This window comes from Pogoniulus pusillus, chromosome 39 (assembly GCF_015220805.1).
Source record: "Pogoniulus pusillus isolate bPogPus1 chromosome 39, bPogPus1.pri, whole genome shotgun sequence".
Lineage (NCBI taxonomy): Eukaryota > Metazoa > Chordata > Aves > Piciformes > Lybiidae > Pogoniulus > Pogoniulus pusillus.
Window position 1 is genome coordinate 4,782,966 of NC_087302.1, and position 13,274 is coordinate 4,796,239.

The 13,274-nt window shown below is 56.9% G+C and overlaps 1 protein-coding gene across 1 annotated transcript in view; it reads left to right on the plus strand.

Annotated features, from left to right (window-relative positions):
* Nucleotides 1-6,929: 6,929 nt before the first annotated feature.
* MAPKAPK2 (MAPK activated protein kinase 2) overlaps nt 6,930-13,274 on the plus strand; it is a 42,225-nt gene continuing 35,880 nt past the window's right edge. Inside the window, exon 1 of the mRNA XM_064173890.1 lies at nt 6,930-7,422. Within this exon, the coding sequence (XP_064029960.1) occupies nt 7,165-7,422 (258 nt within the window). The 5' untranslated portion in view covers nt 6,930-7,164. The remainder of the gene's footprint in view (nt 7,423-13,274) is intronic.

Consider the following 13,274-nt stretch of genomic DNA (forward strand, 5'->3'; position numbering starts at 1 on the left):
ATGTCTCCTTGCTCCCAGGCCATGGAGCTGCTGGGACCACCTGTTCAGGGCTGCAGCAGCTCTGCTGTGAGCACAGACTGAAAGAGTTGGGGCTGTGCAGGCTGCAGCAGAGCAGGCTCCCAGGTGACCTTCTTGTGGCCTGCCAGGATCTGAAGGGGGCTCCAAAAAAGCTGGGGAGGGACTTTTGAGGCTGTCAGGGAGTGACAGGAGTGGGGGGAATGGAGCAAAGCTGGAGGTGGGGAGAGTGAGGCTGGAGGTGAGGAGGAAGTTGTTGAGCAGGAGAGTGGTGAGAGGCTGGAATGGGTTGCCCAGGGAGGTGGTTGAGGCCCCATGGCTGGAGGTGTTTGAGGCCAGGCTGGCTGAGGCTGTGTGCAGCCTGCTCTAGGGTAGGGTGTCCCTGGGCATGGCAGGGGGGCTGGAACTGATCCTTGTGGTCCCTTCCAACCCTGACTGCTTCTATGATTCTATGTGCTTTGGGCAAGAGCTAATATTTGCCTGCAAGCTGAGCTTTCCCTCCTGTGGGATCTGTGGTTGTGCTTGTTGGTTGGAGCATGGCCCTTTAAAAGGCAAATCCTTTCAGAAGGTAGCTATTTCTGTAGGTCTGAGTAGTGGGGTTTGTGACTGGGAATTAAGGAAGTGCATTTGGTATCATCTTGTGGGCAATGAGTCAGGTTAGAGTTTCCAAGTGGGAAAAATCCCCCTGTGTTGAGAAAAGCAGCACAAAGGAGGGTGGGGAACAGTGCTGGGAGCTTTGTGTGTGTGTTTCATCTGCTCTTTCCTTAGGCTGAATGCTCCCTGAGCTGGTGGAATGCTGCCCAAGGTGGGCATGTGTGGGATCATACAAGCACAGAATGGTTTGGGGTTGGAAGGGACCTTCAAGATCCTCCAGTTCTAACCCCCCACCATGGCCAGGGACAATTCCCACCAGCACAGGTTGCCCAAGGCCTCATCCAACCTGGCCTTGAACACCTCCAGGGAGGGGACATCCACAGCTTCCCTGGCCAACCTGTGCCAGTGTCTCCCCACCCTCACTGGAAAGAATTTATTCTGCATCTCCACTCTAAATCTCCCTCTTCCAGCTCAAAGCCATCAGCCCTCATCCTAGCACTGCAAGCCCTTGTCAAGAATCTCTCTCCAGTTCTCCTGGAGCCCCCTTCACAACTAGAAGGCTGCTCTAAGGTCTCCCTGGAGCCTTCTCTTCTTCAGGCTGAAGAGTCCCAACCCTCTCAGCCTGTTCCCATGGAGGAGGTTCTCCAGACTTCTGCCATCTTCATGGCCTCCTCTGGACCCTCTCCAACAGTTCCATGTCCTTCTAGTGTTGAGGGCCCCAGAGCTGGATGCAGTGCTGCAGAGCAGAGGGGCAGAATCACTTCTCTCACCCTTCTGGTCACACTGTTGTTGATTGAAGCCCAGGATATGGTTGGCCTCTGGGCTGCAAGTGACCACTGCTGGGTCAATGATGCTGCAGTGCTCTGCCCCAGGGTCTCGCTGAGGCTGGTCCAGAGTCCAGCGACCACAGGCTGTGTGTCCTCCCCGTGCTGTGTGCAGGGAAGAGGCAAATCAAATCCTCATAGCCCTGAGTGGGACACATCTAATCCTGCCCCATATCTCCTGGCATGTCTTTCTTGCAGCTATGGGCTCTGTGTGTCAGCTCAAGTATGTCCAGTGGGGAGGGTGTGGGGAGATGTCCTGCTCGGGTATGCGAGCAACGCTGGAGCCTGCCGGGTGCTAATCTGCCCAGGGGAAGCTCAGCCCTGGACCTGCCACCTCTCCCCACCATGTGCCAAGGGGCATTTCTCCCTCTTCTGCCACAGAAAGGAATATCCTTGGCAAGGGACTGGTTTTTCCCAGCCAGCAACATCCCCTGCTCTGGCAGGGTTAGGAGAGAAGGTCTCCATCTAAATGCATGCCTGCAGACAAGCAAGTGAAGGGTGGAGAAAACTCCTGGTTGCTTTTTAGGTAGTAAATCCAGCTTCTAATAGCTCCTTTCATCCTAAAGGATCCCACAGTGCTTTATAAATAGACTCCCACACCAAGCACAAGGCTCCAAGCCCTGCCACGCAGCCCCTTCCTGGGAGAGCAGAGCAGCTGGTGGGTGCCAAGCTCCTGGAGGAGCAGAGCAACCCAGACTGCTGGGCTGGCTGCCTGGGGAGGAGAGCTCAGCAGGATGGCAGCTCCCCACATCCCACCAGATCTCCTCTCCAGCACAGAGCTACACTGTGCTCCCTTTGCATGGAAAAACCCTTGGAGTGCTCTGCCTCCAGTGCTCCCTCCCAGCACTCCAAGCCTCCTGTGGCTTTCTCAATGCCACTATTAGCTGGGGCTGGGGATTAACAATATCTTTTCAGTCTGTTGCCCCTGTCCTACAAGCAAGCAGGATTATCTCAGGGCATTATCATTAATTATTTATCACTTGGACTCTGTGATCTCAGAGGTCTTTTCCAACTGAAACAATTCCATGTCAGATTGTCAGCAGCCTGCTGCTCATAGCCAGGGAGGAGAACAGGATGCAACAGCCTTGCAGTTCTTCATGGCCTGTTTCTCTTGGGGCCTCTGCTCCAATCAAAGGACAAGCTAAGTCTGTGATGGGCCAGGGAAAGAGTGCTGGCAGATCAGCCACTTGTGTCACCTCCATCTGCTGCTGGATGCTGCTTTTTAGAATGGAATAGAATGGAATCATAGAATCAGGCAGGTTGGCAGAGAGCTCCAAGCTCAGCCAGCACAACCTAGCACCCAGCCCTGCCCAACCAACCAGAGCATGGCACTAAGTGCCCCAGCCAGGCTTGGCTGCAACACCTCCAGCCACAGCCACTCCACCACCTCCCTGGGCAGCCCATTCCAGTGCCAATCACTCTCTCTGACAACAACTTCCTCCTCACATCCAGCCTAGACCTGCCCTGCCACAGCTTGAGGCTGTGTCCCCTTCTTCTGATGCTGCTTGCCTGGCAGCAGAGCCCAACCCCACCTGGCCACAGTCTCCCTGCAGGGAGCTGCAGACAGCAATGAGCTCTGCCCTGAGCCTCCTCCAGGCTTCTCTTCTCCAGTTCCATGGTTGTGTGAGATGGACCTGTCAGGGCTCCTGGGCCAGACTTTAATGGGTTAATGTGGAACCTGGGAATAGGAGTAGCCAGATTCCAGCCTGCCTGCAGCCTCGGGAGGGAGGTTTTGCTGTGAAGAAGTTGTGCCAGCAGCTGGGTGCTGCTCACCTCAGTGCCTCCACGGGCTGCAGAGTGCCTGGCAGGTCCTCAGCAATAAATCAGGGCCTTGGCATCCTTCCTAGCAGTGCTGAGAGCTGTCGTGGGAAGGGATGAACGGGGATGGCTCACACCACCGAGACCTCCTCTGATCCTACGTGGGGGGAGACCCTGGGGAAAGCAACCAGCCAGCAGCCCACCCTGATGGGTCTCTTCTAAAGGCACCATGAGTCAGAGTCACATCTGGAGGAGGCTGTGAAAGGATGAGGACCCCCAAACTAGACTCCTGGGGAGACTCCATCCTGCAGCCCACACCCGTCGCAAGTCACTCCTCACCATGAGGGGTCCCATGGGGGTGGGAAGGCAGCTTGGGGAGCAGCGGCTGCCGCCAACCCCCTCCCCTCCCCGGGGCTGTCCGGGGCTGAGCGGGGACCGGGGGCCATCTCGTGGTGGCACCGGGATGCGTGTCGGAGCGACGAGGTTTGCAACGAGCTGGGTGCCCTCTGCGATGGGCAGAATCCCCCCTTCCCCCAGCCCTAGTGTCACTCCCAGCCCCGGGGGGGGTCACTCCACCGCCCCAGGCTGCAAGGCAGATGGAAACAGATCTAACGTTGCAGACCGGGGTCCGCTGCTCTCCTGGTGTTTTTTGGGGGGGACACACACAGAGCTTCTCGTAGCCGGCATCTTTTTGCTGGGGACAGGTCGGAGGCTCCTCCTGGGATGAGGAATCGCGGAGATGTCCATGGGAAAAGGCAGGACGCTGCGCCCCGACGGGAGGGGTTCGGCTCCGCTCGGGTTACAAAGCAAACAGGAATGAAAGCAGCGGAAACTGGGCGGGGGGGGAGCGAAATGGGTCAAACGCTTCCCTTTGCCCGGATTCCTCCCTGCAGAAAAAGACATTTGGGATCCGAGGCTCCTTTGCCTGGATGTGCGTAGGGGGAGTGCTGAGAACCACCACCCCCCGAGAGCTGCTGGCAGCTGGGAAGAGGCTGTGACCTGTTCTGACAGGGTCCGTGGGAGCTAACTATTGCCCCGTGGGTTATTTCCAGTGTGGTGGGGGTTGGAAGGGAACCTCTGGCGATTATCCAGTCCAGCCTCTCCCCCCCTGCTAAAGCAGAGGCACCCACAGCAGCTTGCCCAGGAGCACAACGGCCAGGGGGGGAGGTTGGAATGTCTGCAGAGAAGGAGACTCCACAGCCTCTCTCTGCAGGGCTCCACCACCCTCAACACCTAAGAAACTTCTCTTGCGCAGATGGAACCTCCTGGGTTCCAGTTTGTGCCCACTGCCCCTTGTCCTGCCACTGGGCACCACTGACAAGAGCCCAGCCCCATCCTTTTGCCTCCCACTCTTTGGCTCTTGCTGAGCATTGCTCAGATCTCCCTTGGGGCTGCTCTTCTCCAGGCTCACCAGCCCCAAAGCTCTCAGCCTTTGCTCCTCAGAGATGCTCCATGCCCCTCAGAATCTTTGTAGCCCCCCATTGGACTCACACAGTATCACCAAGGTTGGAAGAGACCTCACAGATCATCAAGTCCAACCCTTTACCACAGAGCTCAAGGCCAGACCATGGCACCAAGTGCCACGTCCAGTCCTGCCTTGAACAGCTCCAGGGACGGCGACTCCACCACCTCCCCGGGCAGCCCATTCCAGTGTCCAATGACTCTCTCAGGGAAGAACTTTCTCCTCATCTCCAGCCTAAATCTCCCCTGGCACAGCTTGAGGCTGTGTCCTCTCATTCTGGTGCTGGCCACCTGAGAGAAGAGAGCAACTTCCCCCTGGCTACAACCTCCCCTCAGACTCTCTCCAGCAGTTCCCTGTCTCTCTAACTGGGATGAAGGACACACAACCAGATGCTGGGAGATGCTGCAAGTCCCAGAACTAATCCACTTTCCCAGCAGGAAATCTTCTTGCTGCAAACGCTTCCACCACGATGCTCTGGGAGCTGGCGAAGGCCTCCCACTGCTGGTTGGGATTCACTGGGAAACTTGGGAGCTGCAAGGAGAGGCACCAGCAGCTCGACAAGAGTTGTACTCATAAAGCTGCCAGCTCCTGGTGTAGGTTTACTCACTCTCCCATCTGGCGACTATCACTGCCACCTCCTGACAGGCACTCGTCTCCTGCTGCTAATCATCTGCTTTGATTAGCTGGATCCGCAGCTTCCCCCCCTCCCCCCCCAGCCATCAGTCACTGCTTCCAAATTGCCCTTCAGAAGGGTGAGGTGGCTTTTTGGCAGGGTGGCAGGAAGCTTTATTGGCTTGCCTGAATAATCCAAGAGGATGCTGTTGGTCACAGAAGGTGCCAGGGTGGCAAACACGGACCCGATGACTCCTACTGCGGTGCGAAGAGACCAGCAGAGGTTATGTCCTGCCTCCTCTCCTCCTGCTCTTCTGCTTCTTTCAGCCTCTGGATTCTGCTTGCTTCTGGTGGCAGCTGCTTGCTGTGGGTCCTGTGTGCTGTGGGCCCTGTGTGCTGTGGGCCTGGTGTCTTCTCTCCTCCTCCTCTTTCTCTTTCCAGCCAATTTCCTTTTGCTTTCCTTTAGTGGCACATAGAAGAGGGAAGTCCCACTCCTTGTGGCAGCAGTGCAGCTGCTGACATCAGTGCAGGTGGAGATGGCAGGCTCAGACCAAACCCCTCCACATCTCAAAGGGGTTTCCAGAGCTCTTTGTGCTTCACAGAGAGCCTGGAGCCCATGTGTGGCTTGGGGCTGGGGTCCCATAGACACAGCTGCTGGATCCACAGGGCTTAGGAGTGGGACTTGTCCCTTTGCTGTCCTGTGGCTGTGCCACACAGTGGGGACTGGTGCACATGGTTGGACATGTACCAGCTGCCCAAGGGTGGTGGCTGGGCCCCAGCAGATGGCTCCAGGCTCTGCACTTTGCTCTTGGTGTGACTTTGGGCACGTTTCTTCATCTCTTCCTTCATCTCTTCCCAGCTTTTTGTGGACAGCTGGGGAAGGGAGGGATAAATATCCAAAGCTCCATGTTCCTCACGTAGAAAACTGAGATTACTGGTGACAAGCAGGCTGTGCTGTTCGTGTCCATAAAGACAGTGTCTCGATTTCCTGCTGAGCACCAGCTGATGAAATGTTCCTTGGATTCTGCTGGATGCTGGGAAGCTCCTTGGCACGCTGCCCCTCGGCACGGATCCCTTCTCCCTTGGCCTCACCAGTGTCTTTACTGGACTCCGGGCTAAGGGAGCCCAGGCAGGATGGCCATCAGTCTTTTGGGGCTGGTTTCTCCTCCCCTGCCTTTGCCCGGCTGCTCTCTGCTCCATCTCTCACCGTCCTGGTTCCAGCCGAAGAACGAGGCACTGGGCCACCAGCTGTCAGTGCCTCCTCCGAGCTTTTGCCACCTCGAAGATGCTTCAGGAACGCTACGAAGGCTCCAGCTGGGTGTCACTGGTAACGACTGGGAACCTCACGATCTGTCGTAGCCCACAGCTGGAGAACTGATGGGAGAGGAGGTGGGGAGGAGGGGGGAGCAGGCAGCTGAGCCCCGCGACTCACCTCTACTCCCCTTCTCCCCGCCGGGATCCCGCAGCCGCTTTCACGCCCCGAGACTGCCTACACATCCCGACGAGGAGCGACGGAACCCCCAACCCACTCCCACCAACGAAGCGGCGGCGCCAGCCTCCCCCACCCCCGTCCCCTCCCGTTGTCCCATCGGGCGCAGGCCCGGTGCCCGCCCCGCCCCGTCCCTCCCCCGTCGGCCGGGGCTGACATCAGAGCCGGGCCGGGCGGAGGAGGAGGAAGAAGAGGAGGAGGTGGAGCCGCCGGAGCCGCCGCACCGGAGCGGACCGATTGCTCTTCGCGGGGCTGGGGCGCACCGGCGGGGGGAGGCGGCGGCGGCTCTGCTGCTGCTGCTGCTTTAACCCCCCCGACCTCCAGCGCTCCCCGATCCTCTCCCAGCCCCATCCGGCTGCCGAGGGGACTCCGCCAGCGCTCCCCAGTCCCGGAGCCCGCTTAGTTCCGCCATGCTCTCCGGGGCCCCTCCGCCGCCCGCAGGTTTCCCCAACCCGCCGCCTCCGCAGCCTCCGCCGCCGCCTCCGCCGCCTGCCGCTCCCCCCCACGGGCCGCCGCTGCTGCCGTTCCCGGTGAAGGGAGGCCTGCAGATCCGGAAGAATGCCATCACGGACGACTACAAGGTCACCACGCAAGTGTTGGGGCTGGGAATCAACGGCAAAGTTTTGGAGATCTTCAGTAAGAAGAGCGGCGAGAAGTTCGCTCTCAAGGTGAGAAGCGAGGCTGGAGGCTGCTCCGCACCGCCGGAGCTGGCCGGGATAAAGGAAAAGGGGGAACCCGGGGACCGGACGGGCGGCTCCGGGCTGCCCCCGCCCCGCTGTCGGGCCGCGGAAGGGGCAGGAGGAGCCACTGGCCGACAGTGATGGAAGATGTCTGCTGTGGGGTGGGGGAGTCCCGAGAAGAGAAGGAGGAGGAGGAGAACTGGTGGGGGGGGGGGGGGGGGGGGTGGTGGTGGAGAGGACGGGCACGGTAAAACGGGCAGCGACAGCGGGACTACCGGGGACAATGGAGCCGGTTGCTGCCCGTCGGTGCCGCCGGGCTCCGGTGGCGTTTTGTGCCGGTTAAGAGCACCCTGAGGTGTCTTTTCCCGTGGGAAACGCATCGAAAGGACGTCTCGGTGCCTTGGTCTGGGGGGTTCCGGAGAGGAGAGGAGCCCTCGGTCCGGCTAGGGTCACCCTATCGAGTTGGCACCTGGAAACGTGGGGTTCGCCGTGCCGGGTGATGCCGGGGGCTGGCTGGGTGCCCCCCGTTTGATGGTGGGGAACGGCTGTGCCGAAGGACGCGGGGTGCCGAGGGGAAGGGTGACGATGAGCGGAGCAGCACAACCTGTGGTACCAGGCGGCTGTTGTCACCCCCACTTCCATCAGGGGACACGTTTTGGTGCCATCGTGTTTATCCCTTGTCCCTAACTTGCCGCTCTTTGAAAGGCAAGCAGCAGCAGCACCTCAGGTGTGTTTGCTTTAGCAGGCAGCAGGTGATGGGATGGCTTTCCCCTGCTTCTCCCTTGTTTGTTTTCCTTTTGCGCTGAGGTTGTTGAGCAAAGGGGCTCTGGAGGGACTCTGGGAAGCTGGGATGGATTCCCACCGTGGGGTGAGGCGGGCACAGGCGGTCTGCTGGGTGGGAGCGTCGTGTTCTGGAGCGCCGCTGCAATTTGCGCCCACACATGAGCTGTTCAAACCTTCAGTGTTACCCTGAGAGCTGGGGAGGCTGAAAGAGCCCCACCTAAAGCCCTCACCCCCACCTCTGGTTTTTAGGATTGTCTGCCCTTAGTGCTCTTTACAGTGAGGGTGATGGAGTGCTGGAACAGGGAGGTTGTGGCTGCCTCCTCCCTGGAGGTGTTCAGGGCCAGGCTGGATGAGGCTTGGAGCAACCTGGGCTAGTGGGAGGTGTCCCTGCCTGTGGCAGTGGGTTTGGAACTGGCTGATCTCTAAGGTCCCTTCCAGCCTAGACCATGCTATGGCTCTATGAATCTGGTGGAGCTGAGATTCTTAACCTGAACAAGTGAATTTATTACTGTCTGCAACTACCTGAAGGGGCATTGTAGCCAGGTGGGGGGTGGCCTCTTCTCCCAGGCAACCAGCAATAGAACAAGGGGACACAGTCTCAAGTTGTGCCAGGGTAGGTATAGGCTGGATGTTAGGAAGAAGTTCTTCACAGAGAGAGTGATTGGCATTGGAATGGGCTGCCCAGGGAGGTGGTGGAGGCACCGTCCCTGGGGGTCTTCAAGAAAAGCCTGGATGAGGCACTTAGTGCCATGGTCTGGTTGATTGGTTAGGGCTGGGTGCTAGGTTGGACTGGATGATCTTGGAGGTCTCTTCCAACCTGGTTGATTCTATGCTTCTATGAATGACCAAAGGCTTTTGGGGGCATGGGGGTGGTGGAGTCAGCAAGGAGTGATGCTGAAGGCCTGCGGTGGAGGGGTTCAGCTGAGGTTTGGCTTCTCCTGCAGAAGCACAGCACGTTTCTCTTGAGCAGCACTGTGTTGTGCTCCAAGATGACACATGTTGTCATCTCCTTGGGTTGGGAGCTGGTGAAATCCTGTTCTGTTTTGACAGACGGAGCTGCTCCTCGCTCCTGCAGCTGACTCACGTGTTTGAAGCGTTGATTCCAGCACTTCCCTTTTGCAGCCCTGAAAGGGGAAGGATGGCAGAGGAGACCAAGGGGCTTGGTGGTTCCTCTTTGCTCCAGCGTGATCTTGAAGGTCATTTCCAGCCAAAACCTTTCTGTGTGTCTGTGGGTAGGATGACTAGGGCTTGAGCCTGGGCTTGGTGCTGTCCCCCTGCCCCTTCCCAAGTGTAGTGCAGTAGGGTCAGAATTTACTACCATGAGTTGTGTTGGCTGCATATAAACACCTACAGGGTGGTGAGGATGGAGCTGGGCTCTTTGCAGTGGTAGGAGAAGAGGCAGTGGGAACCCACGAAGCTTCACGTGAACTTAAGGAGAAGCTTCCTTGGTGTGAGGGTGCTGGAGCCCTGGAGCAGGCTGCCCAGAGAGGTTGTGGGGACTCCTCCTTAGGAGAGCTTCCACCCTGGAGATTGGCTAGATCAGCTTCCCCAGGATCTCAAACCTGCCTTAGCAGTAGGCTGGACTAGATGGTCTCCAGAGGTCCCTCCCAGCCCCTACCATTGTCCAGCATCACAAACCTGCCTTAGCAGTAGGCTGGACTAGATGGTCTCTAGAGGTCCCTCCCAGCCCCTACCATTGTCCAGCATCACAAACCTGCCTTAGCAGTAGGCTGGACTAGATGGTCTCTAGAGGTCCCTCCCAGCCCCTACCATTGTCCAGCATCACAAACCTGCCTTAGCAGGAGGCTGGACTAGATGATCTCCAGAGATCCCTTCCAGCCCCTACCATTGCCCAGCATCACAAACCTGCCTTAGCAGGAGGCTGGACTAGATGATCTCCAGAGGTCCCTTCCAGCCCCTGCCATTCTATGGTTTGCTGATTTGGTCATTCCTTGGCCTCATCAAAAAGCCTCTGGGAGCCCAGGACTTGGTGTGGTGATGTAGGAGGGTGGTGCAGAGCATCTGCATGGCTCTTGTAGGGTCAGATACATCCAACACTGGATCCCTTGTTTGGAAAAGGGTTGCTTGCCTTCCCTCTGTCCCCTACCCTGGCCTCTTCACATGTCCCTGCAGGGAAGAGGAGAGTTCAGCTGAGTGGCTGGACGTGTCTCTGGCCCTTCAAAGAGCAGCACAGCTGCTGCTGTAAGTGATGCCTCCTGCACCTTCCCAACTGCCACGCTGAGAGTTTGGGTCGTGGATGAGCTGCTGTGTACCCAGCTTGCCTCAGTCAGCCCGAGCTGAGGGCTTGGTTGGTTTGGTTGTGGTATTTGGACTGAACTGCTGAGCCCAAATTTGGTGGGGCCAATTGCTCTAGACATGATGCTTGCTGAAGTCATCCCCTGCTGTGGAGCACAGCCAGGATAAGGACCTGCTGAGAGGTATTTGGATCCGGATTACTCATGGGCTGCATCAGTGTGGAAAGATGACCTAAAGCAGGATCTGCACAAGTGATTGCATCGAGTTGTCGTCTTTCAGATGATGCTTAAAAGAATCCTGATGGCCCATTGCCAGAAGCTGCAGCTGAAATCTCTCTCTGCTGCCTGCTTTGCTTGTGCAGCAAACCCCTTTCACGTTGGGAAGTTGCTCTCCACATTTTACTAGCCCAAAATCTGCTCTGAGAATGTGATCCCCTCTGCTGAAGGGAAATGATTCATGGCTGGGCTTGATGATCTTCAAGGTCTTTTCCAACCAAAACAGTTTCTTAAGGAGAAACTTGTTTGGTGCCAGGGTGTTGAAGCCCTGGAGCAGGCTGTCCAGAGAGGTTGTGGAGTCTCCTTCTCTGGAGAGATTCCAACCCCACCTGGATGTTGTGATTCTGGCAGTCCGCTGTGGGTGCCCCTACTTTAGCAGAGAGGTTGGACTGGGTGATCTCTGGAGGTCCCTTCAACCTTCACCATTCTATGATCCTAGAGTTGTGTCTTTCCCTAATGTTGGTGGTGTCTCCTGGTTGTGTTGTGCTTCCTCTTGGATCCTGATCCATCAATTCTCTCCCATACTAACAGGTGAGGTTAGCCTTGATGATCTCTAGAGGTCCCTTCCAACCCCTGACATTGTGTGATTCAGGTTGGAATCATAGAATGAAGCAGCCCAACCTAGCACCCAGCCCTGCCCAACCAACCAGACCATGGCACTAAGTGCCCCAGCCAGGCTTGGCTGCAACACCTCCAGCCACAGCCACTCCACCACCTCCCTGGGCAGCCCATTCCAGTGCCAATCACTCTCTCTGACAACAACTTCCTAACAACATCCAGCCTAGACCTGCCCTGGCACAGCTTGAGGCTGTGTCCCCTTCTTCTGTTGCTGGCTGCCTGGCAGCAGAGCCCAACCCCACCTGGCTACAGCCTCCCTGCAGGCAGCTGCAGGCAGCAATGAGCTCTGCCCTGAGCCTCCTCTGCTGCAGGCTGCACCCCCCCAGCTCCCTCAGCCTCTCCTCCCAGGGCTGTGCTCCAGGCCCCTCCCCAGCCTTGCTGCCCTTCTCTGCTTAGGTTGAGTTTTTGCTAAGACTCACTTTGCTTTAAGAGAACTTTTCAGTGCTCCAGGAGCATTTGAGCTTGGAGTTGATGTTCCAGCAGCCAATGTTCTCCTCCTACCAGTGCAATCACCCGTGGCAGAACCACATCATTAAACAACCTGGTGCTGTCTGGGAGTTAATGGGTGGTGCTTTGATTTGCTGTGTGGGTGACAGCAGGAGATATTCCTTTGGGTTTGTGGTTTCTTTCTTTCCCTTTGCACATTGTCTCCTCTGCACCTTCCCCACCCCTCATTTTATTTCATTAAGCAATTTGTTGTACTGAGCAATACCTGAAGTGTGGCATCACAGAAGGCATTGTTTGGGAAGGGAGCTTTAAAGCTCATCTAATCCAACCCCTCTGCAGTGAGCAGGGGCATTCCCAGCTAGAACAGTGTGCTCAGAGCCCCATCAAGCCTGTATTATCCCTTGGGAAGCAGAGCACTGATGATCCCTGTCACCTTGTGACCTAACCTAGTGATTTACCTCGAGGTGGGAACATCAGCTTGGTGGAGAGCTGATGAGTGGGGCTGAAATGGGAGATCTGGGTTGTTTCTTATCCCTTTCTTCTTTGTGCCTTGGTCTGATTTATTGCTAGGTGAAATTAGGCTTGTAATTTGGGTACAGGCTGCTGTATGTAGGTCGCTGCTGACCTGGCTTGTTCACTGTGGTCAGGCTGTTGGTGTTAGTGAGGCAGGCTGTGATGGTGGGGCTGGGAGCAAGGTCCACCTCTGCAAATTCCACCTTCAAGACTGATCTTCAGGCCAGATTTTAGGCTGCTGGTTGGCTGTCTTGGTTTGGCAAGCAAATGGCAGGAAGGGCAGGCTGGAGGGTTGGGGGCAGTGATGGGGAGGTCTTTTCTCTGTTGTACACATCACCTGGTGGAGCTCTTCCAGGAGCAGGCTTCCTCTAAAACAAATCATTGGTGCCATGGTCTGGTTGATTGGATAGGGCTAGGTTGGACTGGATGAGCTTGGGGGTCTCTTCCAACCTGGTTGATTCTAGGGAAGGTCACACAGGAGCTCATCCAGATGGCTCCTGAAAGTCTCCAGAGAAGGAGACTCCACAACCTCTGTGGGCAGCCTGCTCCAGGGCTTCAGCATCCTCACACCAAAGAAGTTTTTCCTCATGTTGAGGTGCAGCCTCCTGGGTTCCACTGAAAAGAGCCTGGCCCCTTCTTGCCCCTCAGCCTTCAGATAGTTAGGAACATTAATAAGACCTCCTCTCAGTCTTCTCTTCCCCAGGCTAAACAGCTCCAGGTCTCTCAGCCTTTCATCAGCAGACAGATGTTGCAGTCCCTTCATCCTCCTTCTACTCTCTATTGGACACTCTCTAATCTCTCCCTGTCCTCCCTGAACTGGAGAGACCTGAACTGGACACAGAGCTCCAGATGTGGACAGAACAGAGTAGGAGATTGACCTTCCTCAACCTGCTGCTCACACTCTTGTTAATGCACCTAAGATGATCAACCTTCACTCCTAACCCCAGC